The 26,791-nt window shown below is 46.7% G+C and overlaps 1 protein-coding gene across 11 annotated transcripts in view; it reads left to right on the forward strand.

The window, feature by feature from the left end:
- The window catches only part of RALGAPA2 (Ral GTPase activating protein catalytic subunit alpha 2), a 127,231-nt gene that overhangs the window by 86,101 nt on the left and 14,339 nt on the right, over positions 1 to 26,791 (forward strand). For 10 of the 11 annotated variants that reach the window (XR_008576521.1, XM_054821601.1, XM_054821600.1 and 7 more), the window contains one exon: positions 25,898 to 26,019. The exons of the other annotated variant lie outside the window; for it this stretch is intronic. Coding sequence is in view for 9 of the 10 variants with exons in the window: in XM_054821601.1 (XP_054677576.1) it covers positions 25,898 to 26,019 (122 nt within the window). In the remaining variant the exon portion in view is untranslated. The remainder of the gene's footprint in view (positions 1 to 25,897; positions 26,020 to 26,791) is intronic. 11 annotated transcript variants of the gene reach the window in all.

Raw genomic sequence — 26,791 nt, forward strand, 5'->3', positions numbered from 1 at the left:
TACACGGGATTGTGGAGGCGGCTCTTCAGCTCTTATTCATAGTGCTCTTCATAGACTTGCAGAGAAATCTACTGCATCCCGCTTGTGAATATATAGAGCGTGTAGTGCTTCTGCGGATTTGAACTTCCCATGCTGCTGAATGGTGCGCGGACACAGTGGGTTTAAATTTCTGTATTTTTGGGCGTGCATCTGTACATACCTGTCCCTTGTTGCACACCCGTCTTGTCTGTGCGCTACTGTGAACCGCTGGTGAGCTTCACCGTTCGACAGAAGGCAAGGGAGGCAGCAGTGAAGCTTGCATGATAACAATACAACTTATTTTTCTGCTCTAACGTGGGGCATCGTTGTTCTTCTCCACGGCTGGAAGCTGTAAAGATCGCTGGGGGCTGTTGAGCAAGTCCCACGCTAATTCTGTAGCAGAATTTAAAACGGCACTGACTGCTGCCCCTCCGGATGATGATCTCTGTGCAGCAACTGTACTCTTCAGTAAGAGGAAATAAACCCCAGCAGTTTTAAAGGCTTCTGTTTGCCAAGTGATTTAATGGGTAGTTCCAAAAATGAACCTGTGGTTAAGTGACATCATGAATGCCATGGTTTTTTTAAATGAAATGTGAATTCACTGTGTGATATATCGTCAGAAATAGGGGGGAAAAACCCCGCCCAAACTGACCTTTGGATTCGTTAAATGATGTACGTGTGCACTAATGGAAAGCAAGGTTCCTAAACCAGCCAGCCATACCTCTTTAGCCCCTACCAGAGACTGGAAAGTCATGATCTGGTTGGAAATAGTACATACAGTATAAGCAGCAGATCAGGACTGGGAGCTGGGAATTTGAATCCTAACTCTCCTCTGCCGTGGAGAAGCTGCTGCTTTGAATGAAACACTTGGTTTCTCTATTCCATTTCTTCATCAGTAATATTTTATTTGTTCACGAATAATTTTGCAGGAAACCGGGGTTTTTATTTAAGTGCCGCTGTAAACTTGTTTCCTAGAGCTGAGTCAAACTCAAGTTGTGCAAAAGGTTTATGACCAAGTCGTAAGCGTTCCTTTCATAGTAAGGTGTGAACTCAAGCTCCCCCTCTCCTCAAATCAGGTATACGGAGGTTCAAACACCTATCGCTCGGTGCTTTACGTTTTCTGTTGTATTAGACAAAGAACCTCTAACTTGTGTTTAACGAGAGGCGCTCTCAGGTTTGACAGAAGCAGAACTGATATATTCAGATTACTGCCACGTACTTCATTCAAACTTCTGGGGGTTTTGTTTTGTTGGGGTTTTTCCCCTACTTGTACAGCAGACAAATTAAAGGGGTTTGTGTTCTTTGTATTTTCAAAGTAAGTTTTGACGATTTTGCTGTTCCGCCCCTATTAACTTTGAAGGGATTTGTGTAGCTAAAACCTCCGTGGTATCTTTTGGAAACTTGCTCTGAACGCTCACTTGCACTTTGGATTGCCTAGGGTGATTATTGGTTACAAATGGGTGGGGGAAAAAAGAGCTAGAGTTTTATCGGAACGGACTTGAAATTGAATTCAGGCTGTGCAGTCCTCCCGCGGACAAAACACGCGCCGGCTTCGGCGTGAGTTTCGCCTGACGAAGGGCTGCGTCTTGGCCCGCTTGCTGCACGGCTGGCGAGAACGAAGACGGCATTTGTGTCTGAGCAGAGCAAGGCGCCCGGCCCCGGGCCCTCGCTGCGGCGCTGGGGAGAGCAGCGGCAGCGCGGTTTCGGGTAGCGGGCTAAAATCTCGGAAATCTGGGCCGCGCCGGGGTCGGTCCCCTTTGCGGCCGGCTTTGTGCGCGCTTGCTGTCTCGTTAGCATGCTGGCTCGGCGCCGCCGCTGCGGCGCGCTGGCTCTGCTAGCTCCGCTAGCTCTGCTAGCTTACCAGCTGTTCCTGCTGCTCGCGACAATGTCCAGCGTGTTCGGATCACCGGGTTCCTGCGCTCGCCGCCGCGCGCAGACAGCCTTTCCGCTGGGGATGCCCACGTGGCCGCCCGTCAGCAGCGGCACCGCATAAAGTAGCAGGCCCTCGCATGGCATATGGTGTCTGGATTCATACAAGATGCAAAACTATTCTGCCGCTAATGCACAATGACTCATAGCATTGCTAATTTTTCTAACAAAAGCCCACTTCCACACCCACACTTTTAACCCCTCAGGCTAAAAAGCCTCTTCTTTAGTTTCAAAGCCTTGGAAATGTAAGGAGGTGGCTTCTGGATCAATATATGAAACCCTATATTTATTTAAAGCATATGCAAGTTCTAACGCTTATTTTAAATTTCAGTAAAACGTAGTTTTCAAATTGCTGTTCTAACATACAGTAATTTCTTTTTGTTCCAAAGTTCATTCATTGTCAGATGTTGGGAATTTTTAATTTTTGGTAGTTACATATTACAAAAATAGTCAGAAGTCAGCATAGATAATAAAAAGTGATTTTTTTCATTTAAAAAAAGAATCAAGGCGATGCAGCTAGTAAACCTGCTGTGATCGTGTGTGTGTGTGTGTGTGTGTGTGTGTATATATATATATATATATATATATATATATATAAAAAACAGCACGAGTTGCCAAGCTGCTTGTTGTAAGAAGCTTGTAATATCTTTCCTATATGCCAGCTCTTTGGGGAGAAAAAATAATACACTTTCCAACTAGAGGGAGCTGCTGGTATTGCCGATGCTGATTCTTAACCTTCCAGTCTAATTCCTTTGTGCGCACCGTACAGCAATCCTTTCCACGTTTTAATAAAATTAGGTTAAATTACCCCGAGTAATTTAGATTAAAAGGATGCGTCTTAATTTTTGCAGTGTAATCATTAAATTAAACTGCAAAATTCGGAGAAAACTAAAGCACATCCTGGTTGCGTGGCGTGCGGGTACTCTGCCTGAATGTGGAATTATATAGGTCATGAAAAGGCTCGTTAGAAGAGAGTGAAAAGCCGGGGCTCGTTACTGTTGTTAGAAGACAAAAAGCATAAGGGAAGTATGAGCGGTGCGGAAGGGAGCGGGCGGCGCGGCAGGAAGCTCCCCGCTCCCTCCATCGCAACAAAGGAACAAAGGGACCCGCGGTGAAAGATGAAGGTGGCCGAGCTCGGCGGTTCGGGCGCCCCGGGAGCAACTTGTTACAGGGAACCCCTGCGGGCCGTGCTTCATCGAGGTTAACGCTCCTGCCGGGATGCTTTCAAGGAGAGGTCCTGGCTCCAGAGAGCCTTTGCTAGGGGATGGTTTGAGAGCTTTCGCGGGGCTGGGGACTCCACGCCGTCCTGCTGCCGGCTTCCCAACGGCTCTGGTGCCGTGCACCGTGTCCGGGGTGCCGACCTCGGAGACTGGGCGGTTCCGTGGCCCTGAAGCCGGGCGTTCGCCTCCCGCGGGTGGTGAGGAGGCGCGGAAGACCAGCTGGATGCACGTGGGCATCTCCCCGTGTGCCTCGCCAGCAGTCCGGGCACGTGCGTTAATACACGGGTGTAATGCCGAGATAGGCTTGCATCGTTTTTCAAGCTTTTCTTTTTTTTCTCGTTTAAAGAAAACCTGGCTTCAGTGTATGTTTTTGATGAACCATACGTGCTGCAATCACTTCATTCAAAAGTTAAGAAATCATTTCCTAAACTGGAAAAATGTTTTTAGGTTTAGCTTTGAATTTTCCTAATGGCTTTGTTTCTCTCTCGGTAAAAATGAGCTTCTGAATTCAGTGCTGACCATGCTTTGAGGAGGTGTGGGACTAGACCACCTCCTGACATCCCTCCAACCTGACCGGTTCTGTGCATCTGATACTAAGAGGATGAGGCGCATCATTTTTGTGCCTGTTACATAAAAGCTACTTGAATGGGTAGCACCATAATCTTACATCATTCTTTAAAGAGGAAAGGCTTTCCCTCCGCGCGCGCTTGAAAAACTTTGAAAGCCATCCTGTTACCGAGGACTTTTTTATTCGGGCGTGGACATAAATGTGGAGACAGCAAGAGAGGGGGATAGGAGCAAGCTGCTTTTTCATAGTGGGTTTATTGGCTGGCGCGTTTGACTTGTATTTTTCTTTCCTCAGTATCATACTTTTGTGTGTATTTCACAGTAAGATTAACTGTCAGGGTTCTAGTGTATAAACAGGAGCAGATGGCTTTTAATGATTTCTTAAATCTAATGCTCAGTAACAATCTAGTATATGTACAGCTTTTTCTGTTAAAAAACCAAAACCCACCGCAAAACCTCAGTTCATTTGCTGTTTTTTAATACTTTCTCTGAATTGACATGGGCCAGGTTTTTTTGAGGACCTGTAACTGTACCGCCTGCTGAACAGCTAGATTTATGGTCCCTATTTAGGATTATTCATCTCATTCATCTTCACCCGGGTTACAGTGTGGCTGATCTTATAAAACCTTGCTAGTCTACAGTTTGTTGGCTCCCTTAAATAAAACGGGCATTCTTCTGCCCACCTTTCAGCTGGGCAAAGCACTCTTGTTCAAGTAGCAGTTATTTCACTTTGAAATCTTCGTGTTACCACCGTAACAAACTTGAGGTTAGCTCAGTTGTTCTTTACTGCAAAGCCTTGATACCAAAAATGCAGCATCATGAAAATGAAGTCATGAAAATTTAGGAAATAACCTCAAGCTAGCATGCATTTTTCTTTCCTCTGGTTCCTGAAAGATCTTACCTTAACTTGTGCCATGCCTGTGACTCTGATTAGCCTCCTGGTATTGAAAGCTGACTTTGGGAGTTTTTAAGGGCTGCGTCTGCCAGGCTAATACTGTTAAGGTGATAGAAGCGTAGCAGTACAGAAAACATGATAAAAGCGTAGAGCCGTTACTTTGGGGAACGAGCACCGAAGCTGATGTTCAGAGACCTCACGTATCATAAGTGAACTCCTCCCCTGACTATTAATTTCCGTCTCCATCTTACCGCCTTCCTCTCCCCGCTGCCAGCACCGACTGCAGCTGGGAGGTTCGAGGCTCTGAAAACACCGTTTCCCACAGGTGGCTCCACTGGTAAGAGATGGAAGTGGCTGGGATTGTTTCTGTGTCCTTCACTTAAGTAAAACCCCTTGTTATTTAAAGGTTTGGACTTGTAGGAATAGCAGTTACACCCACACGTACCAGGCTGAATAACCTCGAGTACACAGTTTTCCACATAGCTGCATTTTCTAATCGCACGGGTTTTAAAGAGCCTCTGTACTGATGTTTGATATCTCTGTTTCACTGGGAAGATAAAAAGAAACATCAGTGTCTCTATTTTCAACAACGTATTTGATGTGCGACAAAGGGTCCCCGTTCTCCTCGTTTCCGTAACTGGTTATTTTTCAGCTCGTTGCCTTGTTTGCTTGGCTGTTGCTAACCCTTTAGGTACTGCCGTGCCCTGCGCTCTCCTATGGCTCGTCAATCCTCCGGGGTGTCGGAGAGGGACAGTGCAACCCTTAGAGTTAAATCACGGAGCGTTTTTATGGGCTTGGCAGTACAGAGGAATCGTTCCAATCCAGAAGAACCATTTTAATTCAGGAACATTTTCTTTATAGGCTTCTGCAGAGCCTGTTGGTTTTTGTGCTCCCATGTTTTATGACTTGTTGCCATGATAATTCAGCTCATCTTACAGGTTTCTCTAATTGTGATTGATGTGTAATCATTCATTTTATTGAACCTCATTAAGGCCTGCGAACCTCTGTACCAACTTACAGTAATTAGAGCCCAGATAGCCATTCCATCTGTTCACAAGCACTGTTTAATTAATGAACTTTTAACGTGTTCTTTGCCTTGTAAAAGCCCTCAGTATTCTCAAGTTGTTGAATAGGATTTGCATGCCAGCATTTCCGTTTTTTTTCAATACCACAGCAACATGCATTTTGGAATCCCAAAAGTCAACACACAAAGCACTGGGATCTCGGAAAGCAAAGCGGAGAGATTTTACTTCTAGTTTCATTTTTTCGCGTCCGTTACGATATCTGTAAAAACGGTGTTTGCAAGTAAAAGGCTCACGTGGACTTCAGCGTTCTTTTTAATGCCCAACCTAACAATTTTTACTCTTCCCTTGTATCATCAGTAAACAAAACGTTTCAGCTTTCCTTTCAACACTAACTGGAAGAACGTGAGAAACACAACGCAGGCAGGCACGCGTTTCCCTTCCCTTGTATTTCATCTTTTTGTTACGTTTAGAGCATCAGGGCTGAGACAGCTTTGTTGTTATTTTGTAGTAGTCAGTATAATGGGATTTTAGGATGGAGTGAAGGCTACCGATGCTGCTGGAGTTATCATAGAGATTATTGTAATAATGGTCCAGAATGGTGAGAAAACAGTGGGACAGACATCCCTAAATACTTTGAGTGTTTCTGCTGCTTTACCTCTGCGCCTTTTGCGGTAACACGCTGAGCCAGTGGTTTGTGCAGAATGAATAAATAGTTGCATTTTAAAAAATGAAAGCAACTTTCTGTTCCCTGATCAGACAGAAGAGGCGATATTTCAAGAGTGTCAGGATTTTTAAGAAAAACAGTCTTAGAAGATTTCTGTATATTAAGAATGTATAGCCAAATAGTTGTGCTGAATGTGAATCTCAGATTACGATCCTGACCGCCTTTGGAGCTTCAGAGATTAGTAAAGGAGAAAAAGGACGCTCGCTCCCAGGGCGTTTTTGCGTTCCTGCTCTGTTGCTGGTTTTTATATACGGCACAGTATTGGAGTACTGTAGTCGTGCTTTGGATTGATCTGTGTTTACCTTAAATATTCAGGACAAGAATTAAGTCATACTACTCAACTCCCTCAAAATCCTTTCAGCATCCAAAGGCAGACCATCTGTCCGGTCCGGCCATTCTTCCCTCCCCCAGAATGCGTTTTAGCTGGTGCTTTGAGTGAGGCTGTGTCCTGGAGAAGCGAAATACAACGTGAAATAAAAGTCTCGGGCGTGGGGCTGAACCCACCGTGTTTCGAAAAGCGAACCATATCGCCTGCCTTCTAAATTTCAGGTGATATTTGCGAACTGAGTACAGAGAGCCCCTGGTTTTTGTTGCACCTTCAGCGCGCTGCTCCGTAGCACCGTGGGTGTCCAGGGTAGGGCACAGGCAGGCTCTTCTGTCGTGACAGTCCTCAGACGTGCTAATCTTTTGTCACGAGTTTTCCTCGTGCCACTGTCCTCTTTTGGAGCAGTTCTGACATGAATGTTGAGTGTTTCCATTGCCCTAAAAGGGAGATTTCCACAGCGGTTATTTTTAATTCCTTTTCCGATATTTCCATATGCTAACTCGTCCTCTCAGTGCTGACCCCACACGTTACAGTCCAGTTAGGCAGATCTAAACGTAGTCCGCTGCTCCTTGCTGTAACTGAAGTAGTTTAACTTTCAGGTCGCTGACACATCTGCAAGAAAAATGTGTTTTTCTCAAGCATTTTGGGAAGCGCATGTGTTTTGTTTGGGCACGTACCAGTCTGTGTGAAGTATCAGGTGTGTGAGGCTCTGCTTTGCTTGGTGCCTCCGCTTCCTCCGTTGGTGACGTTCTGCGAGTCAAAGACTGTGATCTTATTTAAGTTCTTCTGAGATGTCATTCCACTTGCTGTGATTGAGTTATCACCAAATGAATTAGGCTTTTTTTTTTTTAGGAACGAATTCATTCAGCATGTGCATTTAATAAGGCTTGCTTATAAAATCATGCCATTTCTTTACAAGCTGATAGTTATGAGGATGAAGCTCTGTTTACATGAAGAAAACTCTGGGATGTTGTTTCTGTGCAGTCCCTGTCCTGCTCCCCGCAAGCATTTGGACTCGGTGGTTTAACACGTTGTCAGCAGGAAAAAATGTACAGACCATCTTGGTGAAATTTTAGCAGTAACCAGAGCAGCCTGACGAAGGAGTGAGAGGAGAAGCATCGTTTTCCCTTTCCCGCTCGTTCCTCCGCAGGCAGGTGCGGGTCCATCTGGCTGTGTGGCCGTGAGTAACTATCCTGCAGCAATCCTCCAAAGCTGCCGTACCGGCTTCCAGGCGTGTATCTGCTGAAGAAACCCACCTAAAGAGTTCTGATGCCCCGTGCTCTGCTTTTAGCTGCTGCTTTAAAGGAACAGAATAAAAGCAAGTTTTGCCGGAGCGGAAGAGGGGTAAGCAAAGTCATCCCGTCTGCGGCGTTACACCGCAAGAAGTAAGGATTTGATGGAGAGGGTAGAGAGAGCTGATCGCGGGGGCGTTCTGGTGGCGTTTGGTAGTATCGCGCTTGTTTTCTGGAAGTGCTGCTCCGCACGCTTTGCTGAGCGGAGAGCTGTCTGGATCGAGCAGTGGCTCCTAAGCGTTTGCTTCTCGGGGCTGACTGACACAAGTCTTCTGCAGTGCGAGAAGATCTACGTGCAGAAATCGCTGCACTTACTACAGCAGACTGAGCATGATCAGTGTAATATATGTTGTATACATATTTTAGCAATATTTTTTTTTTTAAACCTATAAGCACGGGTCCCATTCTGCCCTTAGCTACGTAGAAGTGCTAATTAATTGACTTACACTTAAGACTGTTCTTTGGGTAACTGATTTTAAATAACAGACATTTACATGAAGATTTTAATATTGCCTGCCAATTTCTTAAATTGTTTTTTTTTAATTTAAGATTAAAATATTTACAACAGTTCTTCTGTATGTTTACTGTAAAATGCGGCTTATGTTGTTTGGGTATATTATGAGAGATAAGAAGGACATCGTTCTGTCAGTCGTTAAATATTACTGCATGTTAATCCATGTTTTAAAAGTTCAAAGACTGCGCTAGCACATCTTTGTGTGTTCTTTTTGCTGTTGGTAAAGATGTCCTCGTATCAAGCTTCACATTTGTGTGAAAAATAGAATTCAGTTGAATCCATGCATAGATTGTCAGAAAGATTAAAGTGTGCATCGTGCAATTTTTCTTCTTTCAGAAAGGGGCCTTTGATGTGCTAATGTTCACTTTCTCTCTTTTCATTCAGAAGTGCTGGTCATTGTTTTGAGCTGCAGAACAGTATCTGCTTCGTATAGGCAGATTCTAATACCCTGGTAGCCCAACCTTGCTCAAGGTAGCGTAATATAAATATGCAATAATATTAATGGCATTATACACTGGGATCAGATAACGGTGTGCCGGCACAGATAAATACCACGGCAAAGCCAAGGCATTTATTGAAAATAGATGTTGCAAAAAAGCCAAATATTTAATTTCAAATAATCCACTTTCGTGTGTCAGTGTTACTGCTGTTACACCAAGTTGTATAATTTGGGTTTAAAATGGAAAGCAAGCTTGGCGGTGCAATAAGCACTGTAGTCTGTTAAAATCGCTCTTGAAGACAAGGCTGTAATGTATTTCCCAAGTTAATTAGCAAGTGAAATTATTTGGATAGCCTCATCTTGTGTTGCAGTGGATATTTTCCAGCAAATGGATGAAATTTTGCAGGCTGCTCACAGGACCAACGCGCAGCTCGCGTAGCAGGGGACTGATGTAGGTTGTGACACAGTCGTAGGGATAAATTCACATGGAGAAAGGCTGGTTTTAGCCACTCTTACCAAAGACGCTGCTTCTCCTTTTGTTACTCACTGCAAAGAAATAGGTCCCTGAATTCCTTGGGAAGATAAGTATGAAAGGGCTAATGTGTAATTGCGCAGGAGTTATTTCGGTGTTGGTGATGGTCTGTAGAACACAGAATAGTTGACAATTGAGTGATGAAAACTTTCCTTTTTAAAGTTGGGTGAAACTCAGTGGTCGAGTTTTGAGAGAGGAAGTTAAATAACTGTAAACTAGCCTTGGGTGATGGATATTGTAGGAAAGTGTCATCTGGCATACTCAACAGCTTTCTGCTCAAAATTCAGACAATTTGCCTGGTGTGTTTCTCAAGCAGTAGCAAACCGTAGCTTTCAGAAGCTGTAATTATAAAAACAGTAACTTGCAAATGAAGCGGGAAAGTAGGACATGTTCAAAACTGTTTCTCCTATCATTTCTGATTTTAATTAAAAATCAAATTTTAATTAAAAGATGTTAGTTCAGAAAGCTTAGAGCTGGGCAGGTATTTCATTGATAAGCTTAAGACTTAACAAAAATTGGAAGAAAACTTGAATAATCTCACCTAAGCCTGCACTTGAAATCTGTCCTAGGGAGGAGCGACGGCAGCAGCACGCAGTGTTACTGCGGTGGAGCTTCTTCCCAGCTCACTGTCCCTATCTGTTCTCCTCCTCCGTTTGCTTCCACCTACTTTGATGCTTCATTAAAAATTCCCTTTCTGCTCTCCCTCCTTCTCTTTGGGATCCCCATGATCTCCTTTGATATCTGAAATGACTCAGCAGTTAAGGACTTCAAAGAACTTCAGAATTTTAGCTTAAAGGACACCGTCTTCAAGAAAATGATGTGTTTCAGTGGAAGCCAAGAACAAGAAGAAAACTTCCCGGGTCTTTGCTCAGGCCGTTTCTGTGATGAGGGCTGTGCAACCTGGACACCTTTTGTGTCGGGAAACGGGCTGAGCAGCCTGACTGCCGGGTGTCCTGCAGAGGCTCGAGCACCGGGTATTTGTTTACCTCCTCAGCACACACGTTTTGTTGGGATCCTTCTTCCAAGCCATAAAGCTGGGGATGGCGCTTCGAGGCACGTGCCGGGGAAGGGTCAGCCCGCGAGGTGATTTGTGGCCATCTTCAATGCAGCGCACAAAGGAGCGTTCCTGCGCTGTCTGGAGAATGAGATGTGTCCAGGAGCTGGCAGGAAGCAGATGGAAAAGGCTGTGCGGAGCAGAACAGCTCTGCGCTTTCGCTGGAGGCTGTGTCTTTGATAGCCTCGGAGAAGGGGACCGGAGCGGCACAGTGTCACCAGTTGTCATCCACCTCTGCAGCCCCGTGCTGGCTCTCGGGGAGCGCGAGCAGAAGGTCTCACTTCTGACTCCCGTGTGGGATTTCCGCTCCACATCCTAGCTTTCTCTGCCGCAGCACTAGCTCGCTCGTTTGCCTTCTCAAATCAGATTAATTTTCTGTTTTAACAAAGCGCTGCCATTCTGTGAATCGCCATAATCTCATCGCGGTGGAAGCGCGTACTCCATAACCCAGACGCTTTGGTGATGGGCAGGAGCGCAGAGCCTTTGCCAACACCCCATTGCTTGTGCAGCAGAATAGCTCACCGACGCTTTCTCCGGGGGGTGCGTGTGACCCCCGTCTTCTGAGCACCGGGGGGTCTTCACCACGGGGACGGGTCATCCCACCTCTCCCTGCGGCGTGCAGCTTCCACGGCCAGACCCCGGCCCGGCCCTAGCGCTGCGGCGAGCTTTAACTGCTCTGCGTTCGACAGCACGGACTCGGTGCCCCGGCGTGGCGCGGGCTCCGGTGGCGCTTCGTCTGTTCCTTCTGACCACCCTTCGCTCTTTCCGTCATCTGACGTCTTCCTCTGCGCTGAAGTAGTTTTGTGCTGTCTTGGGGCAGCTTTCAGCACTTCTGTCCTTGTTCCTCTGGGCGTTACGTTACCTGCGTACAATAGTCTGTGTTCTGATGGTGTCATCTTCTCACGCGTTTTTAAAGCCACTTTAAAACTGACTGGTCCTCTGAGCGTCGGAACAGGGCTGCGTAGCCAGCCCAACAGCCCTTCGGCACCCTCCCTAGCGCGCTCCCTCCATTCTCACCGTAACTTCTCTTGGGCTTGAACTTAGGATTTGGTTGGTTTAGTATATCGTACAGCTCAGTCATTAACTCACCTCTTGCCCAATAATTAAATGTGATGGTAAGACTCTATGGCCAACTCGAGTTACTTAAAACCTACGGGGAAATTTTTTTTTAGAAACAGTCGAACATTTAGGCGAAGGTAGCAGCAGTGAAACTATTGCATTAACTTGTCTTTTTGTGAAGGAGTTGCTTACATTTTCAGTTTTGCTTCCTCCCCACTCACTTTATAAGTTGAGAGAGGGAAAAAAAAAAAAGGCAGATTTCATAAACATGCACCAGAATTTTAATTTACTCCTTTGGGGAAACAGAGAGACATCACAGCGTGCGCACTGGCTGAGCTATGCAGTGAAAGGGGAATCCGTTCCCCCTACTGAGAGGTCACTTCCAGGGAAAAAAAAAATGTTATTTTAAATGCTGACTTAATCATCTGCTTTTGGGGATCAAATTTTCCCGTAACGGCTGCGTGCCCGCGACAATGCTGCGTGAGCAGACAGCGGTGGGTACGCGCTGCTGTACCTGTTGCGGGCTTGCGTGCTTGAAAGAGTATTTTAATTTAATGGATTTTAAGCAACATTATTCAAAGATCAACAAAAGGCATACTGTGTTATATGAATAAAAGATTTCCTCTGGATACTTGTTAACCCTACAATGCCTAGCTAATGTAATTGAAGTGCAACCACCTGGCAGGGAGATTTCGGAGTCAGCTGCCAAGGAGGCCCGGGGCCGCAGTACCAGGTGTCGTGCCGCGCCGTGCCTGCCTGATTGTCGCCGAGCAATGAACAGCACGATTGTGCCGGCGGCGGGGGCCGGGGGGGCCGGCTGTCAGGCAGGGACCCCGCGCCCGGGGCTCCCCGTGGCCTCAGGTAGAGTTACGGGGGGGCTCGGACGGAACGAAAAGGGGGCGGCGCGAAAGCGTCGGCTTGCGGTTAAGCTCCCCCCCCCTCCCCCAAGCTCTCCTGGCGTCGCGGTTCACAAAATCAGGCCTGAGATGATGTTTTTCGATGCCCTGTGCCCGGGACATCGCTTGCTCAGTCCCCCACGTCTGCTCTGCTTTGGAATATCTACAGCAGTTATGAATATGTCAGATTATCATTTTAAACATCCCCCCCTTCTTTTTTTTTTTTTTTTTTTTTTTAAATTTAAAGCTGGGACATCCCCACTGATTTCTTGGTGGTCTTTTTCTAATTTGTTCTTCCTTCCTGTCCTCTAATGTAGAGCAATTTCCCAGCCTGTATCACTGCAGCAACAAGTATATTTAGCGTTGAGCATCTTGCAAATGGTGTCACTCGTAATGGATGTGATAATAAGCCCCACGGTTACCTATCCCTGATTGTAATGAATGTAAATTATCGAGTATAATAGACCTGAAACTGAGCTATTTAGTGTTAGTCCCAGAAATAATGAAAAGATCTGTAATAAACCAGAAGGGGCAAAATTATTTTGTGTAATTATATTTTGTTCTGGTTGTAGCTGCCTGATCCTTGTGCTCTTATCAAACTGACAGTGATGGTTTATTAACCTTTAGTAGGTGAAAAAAATATGATTATAGATTCATCTGAAAAGATTTTCCCTTAACCAAAGAGTGAGAATTTGAAGGAGGGATTGCTAGTCCACCGGTTACATCCAAGGCACAAAGGTGACCTTTGTACGTGTGCGACGGGAGGCGAAATCCCATACCGGTGGATTCCAGGAATCCCATATGTCCGTGTGCTGCCCAGCAGCAGCTCAGCGCGGCCGGTCTCGTGCGCGCACAAAGCCCCTCGGCCGAGGGACGGTACGCGCTCTTAGAAATCAGTGCCGTTGCGCTCGTTCCGGGGGGGCAGGAGTCATACGTGACTAAAGGTATTTCAGTTCGTTTTTTCCTAGGCTATATCTCTTATGGTATATCCTCTTTCAAAAATAAAAATGTGTGTAAACATTCATAACTGCTTCACGGTTTGTAACACCTTGTATTCTCAGAGAAATTAAGCTTTCCAAGGATTTACATTTGGAAAACATTTCATTTGGAAGAGCTGGAAACTCCCCTACTGAATATCAGGAAATCAAATATATTTCTGCGAGTGATACACTGAGTATTATGTTCTTATAAGGAATGGAGTAGTTCGTTCATTACCTCTCATCTGGCTTACGGTACTTTTTACTCCTTCACTTACGGCATAGATTCTCCCACCAACAAGATGTGTATGATGCAGGTTGGTTTAGCAGACAACTTGTGGGCAAAAAGACTGATTCAAAACTAACTGAATTACAATTTTTTTTGCTTCAATTTATTTAAAATCAAGACAGACATTTCCTTTTGTTCGTATAAGGTAACGACAGTCTCCTGACGCGTCCTTGGCGTACACGCACCATTTAAATAACAGTTGTAGCATCTTGCTCAGAAGCTCCAAACACAGACTTTCACCAGCAGATGTGTAGATGAATATAATCTCGGCTGATTTAGGAGTCTGTGACTGCCAGCCCGTCCTCCCTGCCCCTGAAAGTTATACGTGCAAATACACAATTAAGTACGGACTCATCCCTGTTTAACGCAGATTTTCTAGGTAATTTTATCACTGTCTCATCTCAGCATTCTGCAGGGCTGCATGTTTAGCTATCTGGTAAATTAGTAAGCAGCTTAGAGCGTCGTGGCAAGAGTGCGTTATACATTAATCGCGCCGAGGCGTGCGTTGGTTTCGCTGCAAGGAGCACTGCGGCTTCCCGAGACCAGGCGGTTTTGTGCCGGCGTTGCCCGGGTAAGGCACTTCCCAGGCTGTTTGGAGAAAGGGCCGGCCGCTTTACGGGAGAGGTCCCGTGCGTTTGAAAGGCGCTGTGGAGCCAGATCGCTTGGAGACGTCCTCTCGTTTCGCATGGTCTGGCGGGGGTCAGCGGGGTGCGGTTTGGGTGGGGTGGCAGGCGCAGGAGCTGCCCTCAGCACCCCCCGCCCCCGGGGACCCCTCTGCCGCCGCGGGGACCCCTCTGCCGCCCGGCGCCCGTGCGGGTTGGTGTGCTGTACCTCAGGTGATGCGTTGGGGCACAGCTAGGTGAACCGGATTCCTCTCTCCAGTTATGTCAGCTATTTTGCAAGTGTCTTCCTGCCTTTGCGCTGCTTGGCATCTCTGAGCTGTCAGTAGCTATCCCTCTTTCAACTTCCAAAGCGTCCAGATTTCTGCAGTGAACGTGCTGGGAGGTATTTCGATAGCTTCTACTTGCTTTCCCTGATCATTTAAATGTAACGTTGAGACAAAAGCTGACTTCTGATTTACTGTAGCAAAATTGTCTTGCAAGTTACTGAATTGTCTTGTAAGTTTGATGAACAGTTCTCAAGAATTTTGAATGATGAATCTGTCATTATCTCCCTCTTCCCCTGTCTCTGCTTGTTTAATTTTCAAAGCTGAGAATGACTTAGGTTATTGCTGGTACGTTCAGGCTTTGAATGGCTTTGAGTATGCCGTTATCCTGGGAGATTGTTAACTCTGTGTTCACTCTGATACTGCCGTGATGGAGCTTGAAAATACGGACGTGCGGTGACCTGGACCCTTTCGCAAGGTGCGCTATGTAACAGGTGGGGCTGAGGAACAGAGCTGATGTGGCACCTGAGTTTTTTAAGAGGCAGCGTACCAGTTTGGTGACGTTTCTGACTTTAGGTGAATATGCTCGCGTTTGGAGAATGCGATGGCAGTAAGTGTAGTAATGTTAAAATATACTGAGAAGGGTATGCGTGTGTTTACATAGGCACACGTGTGCCTGTAAGTCTCTACGTATATATTTGTGCGTTTGTGTGTTTTCATACGTGCAACGACCAAAGTGTAGCGACGCATTTTCAAAAACTTCTATAAGCCTCCTTCTTACGCTCCTACGAGCTATCATTTTTTTTATTCTAAAATTTTAAGATGTGACTACCAACAGCATTTTGCTGTCAACTGATATTATTAATAAAATAAACTCACAGGCCTCGCAGGCGAGTCTGCGCCTCTCCAGAAGTCCGAGTGAAAGCTGGGAAGATCTGGTCTAGCTGGCTGAGTATTTTCTGGTTACAGCTCCACTATCTGCTGCACGTGTTTTAGGACCAAATCGTATTATCTGACTTGTCCAGAGGAAGTTGCAGCCATATAGGAGAGCCATGTGATAAACAGCTCTTCTGATGCCTGCCTGCCTCACTTATCTCCATCAAGACTATTAATATTTCCAGCATGTAAGCAGTTTCCAACAGCTGTCAAATGCAAACAATAAGCTACCAGAAAAACTGCTTCTGCTTCTCCCTCGAACTTGATTCCGCAGTTAATACATGTACATGGCCCAAAGCTAAAGGTGCTGAAGTCCAAGACTAACCAAAGGTTTGGATGTTTTGCAGTCTGCTCCTGCTGCCAAAAATGGGTGTTTTGTCTTATGAGAGAGAATTTCTAGCTTTGCAAATATGAAACGAATTCTACTTAAAATCTTAAGACTACAGAATTCCTATTCATTAAAAAAATCCCAACTAAAGTCACTTTTATGTTTTTAAAACATATCAGTTAGTGGAAGTGTTTTAACTTTTTAAAAACTATTAAAACGGGGGGGGAGAGGCAATCTGCTAAGGAAAAAAAAATTGAGACCTGAGTTATTCTCTAGTTCCTTAACCACAAAATCATCCCATGTAACTTCTAAATACATTTTTCAGTGTCTCTGTACCTACGTCCTCTGTAAAATGAAGGCAATGATACTCCCCATCTGTCTGGTTTTCTCGCTTTGTAAGCGTAAACTGTTTGGATGTAGCTATCCTGCTTTGGAAACAAAAAGAAACGAATAGCATGGATGCAAGGTGCTCCATGCAGAATAGGTGAAGCGGCAGATCATTCCTCAGCACATTTAATTTATTGTGTGGACGTAGCCTGTTTGTTTCTCACTTCTCATGTTCTGGTCCTTTAGTTTCCATGAGGTCATCCAACCTACCAGCGAGGGTCTCGCACTCGGAATACGCTGAATAATACCCACGTGGCTTGGCCATCTGTAGGTGGTGAGTTAATTACAAACACTGGTGGACAACGTCTTTATGTTGCACGTTCAGATAAGCTATATTGTGTGATAGCACACACCGGGTCTGACTTTAATTAAATATTTGCTCCACACGTGCTGCAAAAATGAGTGGGTGAACAATTTTCTCCTTAACCTGGCCCGCACGGTGCAACCTGCTGGCTGCGGCAGAGCACCCACGGCGCGCAGAAGGCAGGTGCTCAGTATGCATAAACCCCGCTAGTAACCATTTGTAGCTCCAAAACTGCGCTGCCGGCTCCTACGCAGCCTCTTCTCCTACAGGCTCGGTCACTCGGGCGCGTTTTCCTCTGAAGAATGAGAAGCACAAACGCCGGCCACCCGATGCAAACAGGCCTGCTTGTTTTCTCCGCAAAGTTTTGGGGAGGCTTTTAACGCAGTACAGCGTCTGTCTTCATAAGCCGTCGTTGGTGCCGCCACTTGAATCGTACCTCTGAAGTGATCGCGTGCTGGGGAAGGACATCGATTCACGGTCGTGCATCTGGCTTTGTATTAGTCGGTCTCCGTTGCTGTTATTACAGGTTTGAGGATTTCAGAGGTTCTCGAGATTTGCCTGATAGAAGCTGTCAGGAGTTTTACCATCCCTCCCAAAGGGCGGTGTGGGCCACTTGTAATGCTTCTGAAAATCCTACCGCTGCTGCGCACGAAGGAAAAATTGCTGGAATACTGTGTTAGTGGAAAAATGCTCAAGCTTTTGAGGGAAGCCTCCCCTTCCCCGTAACGCACACGTGCTGTAACAAAGAGGATAATAAAAGTACAAGGGGATGGTATTGCTGGTGTGTGGCTGACAATAGCAGACCAAGGAATAGTGTGTTATCCCCGTGCGTTCAAGCAGCCAATTTGAAGGAACTGGAAGGCACAAGTAAACAACAAATAATTGAACCTTTGTACCTTTGCCCTTTTTCTAAGATGTCCAAAAGTAGCAGCTCATTAGTGGAATTACTGGAATAGGTGCATTTTGTTAGCGTTTGAATAAAATTAAGACTGCAACAAAGCACGGGGGAAGCATCGCTCGGTAACATGTGACCTTTCCTCCAGTTATTTATCCCTTGATGATCACCCTGTTTGTGGAACAAGCCAGATAATTGCAGAACATGAGCATTGGCAGCTGTACATACACTGATAAAACGGGACGGCTACGGTGTTACAATGGTCTCTCTGAAAACGCGACCTAGGGATTTGTCTTCTGCAGTCGTTGGGGGCTTTCCTACGGCGAAGGCTCCGCATGATGGCAGCTCCCCTTCGTGAGCTCCCGCTCAGCGCATGGGCAACGGCAGGACGTGGCCGCGCTCTGCCCTTAACGAGGTTCTTGTGAACGTCCATCTCTTCCGCAGCCTGCGCTGCCTCGGGGAGACCAGCAGATCCTCTCGGCTCCCTGCTCCCTTGGCCTCTCGCACCCGTCTTTAATTTTGCAGTCTACAGGTTAGTTCCCTGGGCGAGTACTTTGCTGGCGGAGACGGCCAGAAGACAACTCACCCCACCGCCCTCGGGAGAGAGGGCCTCTGCATCTCTCTGCTCTGGGGCGCTGCGAAGGTGACTTTCAATTAGACCTGAGCAGCTGCTGTCCCTTTAGGGTATCCCTCAGGATTGCGCAGGGAACCGTATGGATACTTGTAGAGAAAATAGATATTGGGGGAATCATGCCCCACTAATTTGCTGGCCAAAGTATAACTGAAGTCACGATAGCTCTTGCAGTACAGAACTCTTTCAGACATAGCTGCTTGGTGGTTAAATCTGTGTGCGCCCTGCGGAACGATTTACCAGTTAGGGCTTCTGCTGCACTAACTGATAATAGGCAATTATGTCATCATTTTAATCAATTGAAATACTTTAATCAAAGCCTTATCAGTATGGTGAAGCATGGAGTACAGCTGCTAAACGGACCTTGGGTATGCAGAGGACTGACTGCACAATGCAAATGTACCGTGCCATCTTTCCGGGCACGTGGGTGCTTGGTGGTTTTGCCACTGGACTGTGCACCGCTGTGCACACCGCTGTGGTGGTTTGTTTCTGCTCAGTTAGGAACGATCCCAATGAGAACGAAGCTAACGAAGGAGATGAGGTGCATTTCTGACTTGTTTTTATTTCAGCAGAGCAGGTGTCTGTACAAACAGGAATACCTGACAGGAGATGATCACAAGTGCTTTCCCTTAGAACAAAAAAAGCTTCAGGTGGGGGTAAACAGGAGTGCCGTTAAAGTACAGAATTGCATCAGGAAAGTAACCCGTTGTTCCTTCACTCCTACTTCGAAATGATCGGTCCGCAATGGTACGATGTATCTGCTCCCAGGGGCTTCCCGCAAGGAGGAGCAGTAGTAAATTAAGATGAAAGCTTGTTTTCTGCCTTATTCATAATAAATGCAAAATTCTTCCCTGAAGCACTTGGCATGACTAACGTGCCACGTATTCTTGATATCCCGAGCGGCAGGCGATGCTTCTGCCAGGCCGGTGGTTCACAGCACACCTTGGGCACCGTGCTACCTAACGAGCAACGGGAGCCAAGAGCACACGCCAGAGCGGGGCTCCGCACAGAAGAGCAGGAGCCGGAGCTTTTCGCCTCGGGCACCCTCAGCGTGATTTTGCTGTAATGTTACTTGATTTCCACGGAGATGGTTTGAAACCAGGTGAAATGTGTTTGTGGTGGTGGTGCTTTGCTTCGCTTCCCTCTGTAAAGCAATTAATGGTGCCCGTCCGTGAGGAAACAAATGTATTGCACGGTGCACGTTGGAAAACGCTGTAGCAGTCTGCAGTGTTACTTGAAGCAATTAGAGGTTATTTTTTATTCTGTGTTATGGCGGTGTCTGAAGCCCCATCTCCATCAGTCGGGACTGAGATTTCTTTTGTAATCCTGTGCAAAGACCCAGGCCCCGCTTGGGGGGAGAGGTGGCACAGCTCCAGACACGCGGTGCCGAGGCACTGGGCAAACGCCCCACAAATGACAAACCTGTTTGGAAACCTCTCCGTACCTGTCGGTTTCAGTGCAAGTCACGTCTCCTGTGCACCAGGGCGTTCTGGGCTCCAGACGCCCCCCGTGACTGGAAATCCCCCCGGCAGTAGTAAAGCGGGCTGCCCGTCTGTGCCGTTCTGTACCGAGGGCCGGGAGAGCAGCGGAGAAGCGTGCTGCGGAGAGAATGAGCTCTCGGGATCATCTGCCCGTTCTGGATAAGGAGGAGGAACAGCAGCCCTGGCACCAGCCGGCCCCGCTCCGCCGAGGGAGCATCGCGCCCTGCCTCCCCCGGCTGCGCCGCAGACAGATGGCCTTCTTGGGGCCGACCGCGGGGCGGGGGAGCCGCTCGCACTCCCCTCGCACAAAACCGTTGGTTTGACTCGGACGGTTGCACGGACTCAGCCTCGTCTAATACGTCTCTTACATGTTGCATTGAGCGATTTAAGATGTGCATCGCTCAAAGTTCTAATCTCGGATGCTCTGGTTTAAAAAAAGCACGTAAATCTGCAGTTGTTGACAGGTACGGTTTAATTGCACCTGTTCAGTGAAGGATATATGTTACTAAAATTCCCCCAAAAGTTTTCAGTTAAATTTATGCAGTAGCGACGGTCACTAGACCATAAATGATGGCAAGCCCAGTCGAGCGTATTGAGTTTCACACTGCAATTGCCTATCACAGCATTTTAAAAGCACGGTAACTCTGTCCTGTTCAGAGCTTAAGGAGGACAATTAGGTGCATAAAGGTCATCTGCCCGTGCATTTACGTTAACCTCAATTTTATGGTGCCTGCTTTATTCTACTTTGGTAAGTCCCAAACATTTATGTTCTTGTTTGTTTTCAAAACCGCTATCACGGTGTCAGGAGCAAACCCTTTTTGTGGAACCAGCTTTGGTTCTTATGGTAGAAATTAAGAGGACATTGAAATAGGTGTAATGGTCAGGAATGACTTTTTGGTACTGAAATCTTGAAAGAGCGATCAGTAAAACAAAAGCCCTTATTGACCTGGAAAGCCCCAGCGCAGATTTGGGAAGCATGTTCTCTTGTGTTTAACGATAAGTACAAGATTTTCTCTTTCTTCAAGTCTCCCTCGTTGGGTGGAAGAAGGAATTGGCATGTGGACATGTAGACAGCCTTGATGTCTGATGGGCTGGAAAGAGCTGTCTACCTCTATACTTCCAGCTTCTCCACTGGCCCGATGCCCCGAAAGCCCTTCTCAGGGTGGGATTCACATCGCAGATGGGAATTGCCATAGGTTCGTGCCAACAGCCCGCATTAACTTCCTTGGCAGTCCCTCCGGAGCTGGAGGAACAGTCGTTTCGGTGCGTGCTCTCCGTGGACCCGAGCGGTTGGGTTCCAGTCCCGGGACTAGAGCCCCTTGGCATTGGCACGCTACAAACAACGAGCCATGGAGAGCAGCCAGTCGATTCTCTCTTCGCCTGTTCACAAACCCGCAAATAATTTTGTCCTTTATTTGCATGGAAAGAGTGCCGTGTCAACAAAATACACAGTTGTTTCCATATATTGGCGAGAGTATACGAATGTTGCCAAAACGTTTTTAATTTCTATAGCGTGGGGAAGGAACTGGTGGCCGTTGCCATCAGCAGTGATGGGTAGCTGATACTTGTGCTTGAGGTCAGCACAGAGTTAAGGTTAAAAAGCAAACGTTCTAAATTTTCAGGATCTGTTTGAATAACCGTCTTCTATATTCCCCCCCATTCTAAATATGTAGTTATTTATGGTTTAATGTTTTGTGTGTGTATGTGCAGAGAGGGAAACGTTGGACAGGTCTGGACCCCGGGATGGCTCAGTTCGCCGGCAGAACCCAGACAACGAGGCCGTGAAGGCTGTTCAAAGGCTTTAGATGTTGAGCCGCGTCTGAAACTGCCTCTGCGTCGTAGTGGTTAAATGTGGAAGTGATGCTGGTAGGTCAGAGCCGTGCACTGGCTACTACCTGCGTCTCTGGTGAATTTTAAAAAATTCACCCTTTTGTCTGGTCTTGGCTTCTCCATCTGGAAGGAAGGGAGGTCCTGCACGTGTTTCGCCACAGAGCTTCACGGGCCATCCTGCTGCTTGCAATAAGGCGGCATGGGTTATTGCAAATAGTTCATCTTAGCATTGTAAGGGGGTTTGGGTTTTTTGGTTGTGGTTTTTTTTTTTTTTTCCAAACAGCTTACATTGTATGATTGAACTACTCAAATATTGATAAACCGATAAAATAGTTCTAAAACCTCGTAATATTCAAATACTGAGATTTAATTGCCGTAGTCAAACTGGACCTAAATTCCTGCTCTCTCACAATTACATATATTCATCGTCAAGAATTCCCACCTTCTCATGGCTCTCTACGTCATTTAGTATATGACATAAATAAAAGTGTTTGTGCCCATTGAAAGCATTTCACTCCGGAGTTTTGCCTTGGCAGAAGCGAAATGTAAAATAATGTAGTCGCTGAAGAGGTGGGTCAAATTGCCATACATATTAAAAGAGGCTGCTTTTGATCAGCTCCTTTGAATGTCTAGTATAACTCCATTTTTCTGACGATCTCAGGGGACGCCCAGAACCTTCAGATAAACGGGGGCTTAGTTAATCAGGGAAGCCAGCTGTCCAGCTTCTTCACCGGGGTAGGGTTCAAGATCGTAACCCATCCTCTGTGCAGCCAGGCCGTCGTCAGAAAACGATTTGCATGCTTCACTTCAGCATTCTAGCCTTGAGGCTTCTGCAGAAAAGCCAGCCAGGCGCTTCCAGCGTTCTCCTGGCCCTGCTCGACCCAGAGCAAAGCAGCGAGCTGGGAAGGGGAGTTTGCCCGTAGAAGCGTTTGTGAACAAGTAGTAGTTTGTATGGCACTCTGCGCGGGTTGGCTTGAGCTGAATAACGCAACGAGGCTCAGCGTTCGTGGGCATCCTTGTGTCACATACGCTGTGCTGGAAGCTCACAGGACAGAGGTGACACGATTTTCATGTCAAAAAGATTCAGCTTACCGTTCTAACGTGCGAGTAAGTAAAATCGCATCGCTGGTTCTTGAGGATGAAGGCACGGCACGTTTACAAGGGTTGCGGTTGTGACAGATCAAGTGTTGCACTAGCGATTATCTGGATGAACGCGTTCTTACACGGTGATAAATGTGAAGCTTCTCGAGGCTGCAGTTGGAAATTCCTGTTTCAGACTGCTCCTGTACAAACGGTCTTGAGATGCCGAGTCTTCTCCTCCGCACCCCCGTCCATCTCATGTTGTTATTCCTTGGGTATGTTACGTTCTCTTGGATCCTCCAAACACATTACCTGGGGCTCCGGGGTATCTGGCGGATGACCAGCATAGTGATGCCTCCGGAAGATCCTAACACAAACACGATCAAGTAGCAAAACGGTGGTTTTGTTTGCATACAAGAAGTGCAACTTGAACAAGTTACAGAACAAAGGTTTTGTGTGAGAGATCAGATGGTATTGGTGATGTCATGCTGCTTTCTTGACCTATATTTACAGGCTGGAGGTATTTTTCAGGTGGTTCTTTAAAGCTTGTTTATTATGTTCCTAATGCCTCCATTAAAATTCCTAAACTTGGGCAAAGCTGTAGTTGACTTTTTTTTTTTTATTAATGGATCCAAACTGTTTTCCCTAATGTGCGTATGTGTGAAAACAGAGATAGCAGAGAGCGTGGTTTAATTTTCCTGCAGTGACTTAATGCTTTTTAGATTAAGCTGTAAGTGAAAATTAGCATGAGCATCTCGCTGGCTGCCCGGCGCCCCCGGTCGTCGTGTTTCGGGGAGCCTGGGAGAGACGCGAGGAGGGGCTGAGCTGAGAGGGGTGGTGGTGCGGGGGAGCCGGTTTCTGCAGCGGTCTTCCTCGCCGAGCCTGTGGCATCCGCACCGCCTGCTTCCAGCTTTTTAATCTGCAGGAGCGGCGCCGAGTCGGGATCTTCCTCGCACGCCTCCAAAGCTGCTGATGGATCTGCACGGCTCTCTGGACCTTGGCTTAAACTCAGCTCAGAGCGTTATTTTTTCAGATGCCTCTCCTGTAGCTGCCCAGCTGTTTGGCTAAGTGGGGGGGGGGGGTTTCCAGGCTTTTGTGTGGCTAGGGGCATCTTCCGTCTCATAAATAAGGATTTTACGAGACGCAAAGCCAACCTAGGCAAAATCTCCTCGCTCTCCGTTTCCGTGCAACATTTAGCAAAATCCGTACAAACTTCTGGTGTGTTAGCAGTTGTTCTGCGCATTGTACGCTTATGTGTTAGATGTGCAAGGTCTTTCATTAAACAGCAGGATGTTATTAGGCATAGCATGAAAAGCCTTTATAGCCTCCCTGCCTTGCTTAAAGCGGGCCCGCGAGCAGACCGCGGCCTAAAAGGCTGCGCGCTGAATCGAGCGCTGATGGCCGGTCCGCAGGCTCAGGTGGTCGTCAGCCGCGAGTTTAGCCGAGCCCTTTCAGTAATTTGTCACGCCTGGGCCCGTTCCCGCTGCGCCAGCACGTGCCAGCTCCGTGTCGGAGGGGCTGTTCGCCAGACGGCCGCGCAGCCCCCGCGTCCCGCTGTTAGCCGGGCCGGCGCTCGCCCGGCCGCGCGCCCCGCACAGCCCTGGCAACAGCCGAGCGCGCCGCAGAATAATCATCTTCATAATGAGAAGTGAATGGCATCCGTCAGTCCCTTTAGAATAGGGCCCAGGCGTGTGCCTCCTCTCCGAGGAAGTTTGGCAGCCTATTCATTAACAAGAGTCATCAGGAGTTCAGCCCATAATAGGGAGGCAGCCCCGAACGCAGGCGGGCTGATGCTTGCGCTATCAGGAATGCGTTCTCCTGGGCTTAGGGGACAGAGGGAGAAAAACTAAGCAAATAACGCTGTCAGCAGGTGCAAACTCTGAAATGCTCCGTATTGATTTTCTTTCTTCAGGCTTCCACGGGAAGTTTCTAAGAAGATTTATCACGTATCAATCGTCCTCTGCCTGCAGTAAAAGCAAAATTCTCCTTATTTCTTTTTATTTTTTTCTTACCACCACGCCTATAGGAACTTGCATACAATTAAGACGCGCTTTGCTTATTTCCCTTGAGGTCGAACGCTAGACCATCGTGTCCTATTTTTAAGTACCGCTTTACCCCGATTTTTTTTTTTTAAAATACTGTTTCAGAGTGGTTTTGTTAAGGTAACAAAAGTCACAAATGGCACTTCAATATTAATTAGTAATGCTTTTCAATTTTAAATACCCTCACCTGCATTATGTTGTCACTGCTGTTATGCTCGCTGCCTCTAATTTCTAAATTTAAATTGGCCTTTGCTTCCGCATAACGGTCTTGCAGAGTTAGAATGGATGTCCCCGAAACAGAAACGCGAGGAGGATCTGGAAACTTTTGTTTTAAATGAGGGAGCGGAGAATGAGATGTCATACCGGCTCCTGCGAGCGTTAATTCATAAAGTCATACGCGAGGCTCTTCAGCCCGTTGTAGATTTGTTTCAGACGTTATCCTGTTATTGGAAGTGTATGATTCACCTTCTGAGAAAACAGAAGCTGCACACAAAAGGAAAAGATTTGCTTTCTCTGCTGTGAAAAGCTGCCGCAAGCAGGGGTCCTATTAAGACAGCTGGAAAGTTGCTTCAGCTTGTTACGCTTGTAAGTTTTATTGGTGACTGGTTTTTGATTACACATTTGAATGCTGTGTGTTCCAGGTTGCCGAGTTTTAATTAAAAGGCAATAGTCTTGATTTTAGATTGCTTTGTTGTCTGCATTATACAGACTATAATGCATGCGAGTTGTGGGGTGTTTTTTCCCAATGTGCGTCCTTCATTCAGGATACACGGATTACACCTTCTAGCACCTGCCTTAAACACAAACTTCACGCTTTCAGGAATTGTGTTTATTGCGGTTAATTGCTTTTAAGAAGTACAGCGCTCAAATAAATACGTAGGGGGGTTTTTCTCCTCTCTCCTGTAGCTTGTTTCTCCAATCTGGTAATTTTTCTAGCCCTACAAGGTTACTGGAATAGGAATCTTGTGCACCAGGAGCCTTCCGTGATGCCACAGCTTGACCGTTAAAGTTGGGTTTCGGTTTAAGAAAGCCTGCAGTCTGGGGGGGTTTGTTTCTGCCCTTGGTAACGTTAGCAATCTGGCAGATCTACCGAGTCACTTCTCTTCCTTGATGAAGCTAAAAGGTATCACCCTTCGTTTCAAGCCCTTAAGCGCGTTCGCTCCCCGTTGCTCGTGTTCAGAACCGTGAAGCGGCACTGGGCAGTTTTGGTCCCCTCTTTTCCGTGCCCGTGCCCGTGCCCGGCCTGGCTAGTGTTGCTGCGGATCCGAGGTGCTGGCGTTCGTGGGCGTCGTGTAACAGCATTGAACTCCGCACGCACGTTTCCTTAACCCGGTCGTTGCAGTTACGAGGAAAGAGCTCTGTACCTCGAAGCAATAATCCAGAACCATAAAGAAGTAATGACATTTGAGGATTTTGCCGCTCAGGTCTTTTCTCCCTCTCCCAGCTACTCCCTCGGTGGAACTGGTGAGTCTCTGCACGTTATTCTTCTCTTTAGCACTAAGACGCACTTGAGCAGCAGATGTACACCTGTTTTTTGTAGATAAATGCTTGCAAATTTAAGACGACCATTCTTCCCCTGAATCAACTAATGAATATCAAAAGGAATGATGACATTCATTTTAATTTGTTTTGCATCAGAGCCATTCACTCTGTTCCTTTCTTCAGCTATCCTGTTAACCCCCGAATCTAGCAAGGTTAATGAACTTTCTCTCAGTAATGTGCTCTGGTTCATTCAGGAGTGTGGGTTTCTTGCTGAGCTGGGAATATGTTGTTCAAAAGCTATGCCTGAATCGGTGCTTACTTATCGAAAAATAGTTCCTCACAGTAGAAGCCGTTGCTACTAATGCTAAATGGGGATTATGCTGCCGAGATACCAGGGTCAGGGATTAATGCAAAAGAAATGTAAGAACGGCGTTCTGTTAGAAAATCATAGCAGCGTGCAGCGCGCTCGCAGTTCCCTTAAATATAGATGAGCACATTTCAGGCTTCCTTCCAACACCTGGCCCGGAGCCTCTGTAGGGTTCTTTAATGTATATACGGATGGACGTCCGTGTACGTGTATGTACACACACGCGAATGCTGATCATCATGCACCAGCCCCACCGAAAGAGGAAAATGTGATGCTGAACTCTGTGAATATATTCCTTATGCGCTCTGTTGAGATTTTAAGTCAGCGTGCGGTCAGTAAGATACGAACCGCTACTTTCCTGGTTTAGCTGAGTTTAAATAAACGTCT

The sequence above is a fragment of the Grus americana genome, chromosome 3, assembly GCF_028858705.1.
Source record: "Grus americana isolate bGruAme1 chromosome 3, bGruAme1.mat, whole genome shotgun sequence".
Classification (NCBI taxonomy): domain Eukaryota; kingdom Metazoa; phylum Chordata; class Aves; order Gruiformes; family Gruidae; genus Grus; species Grus americana.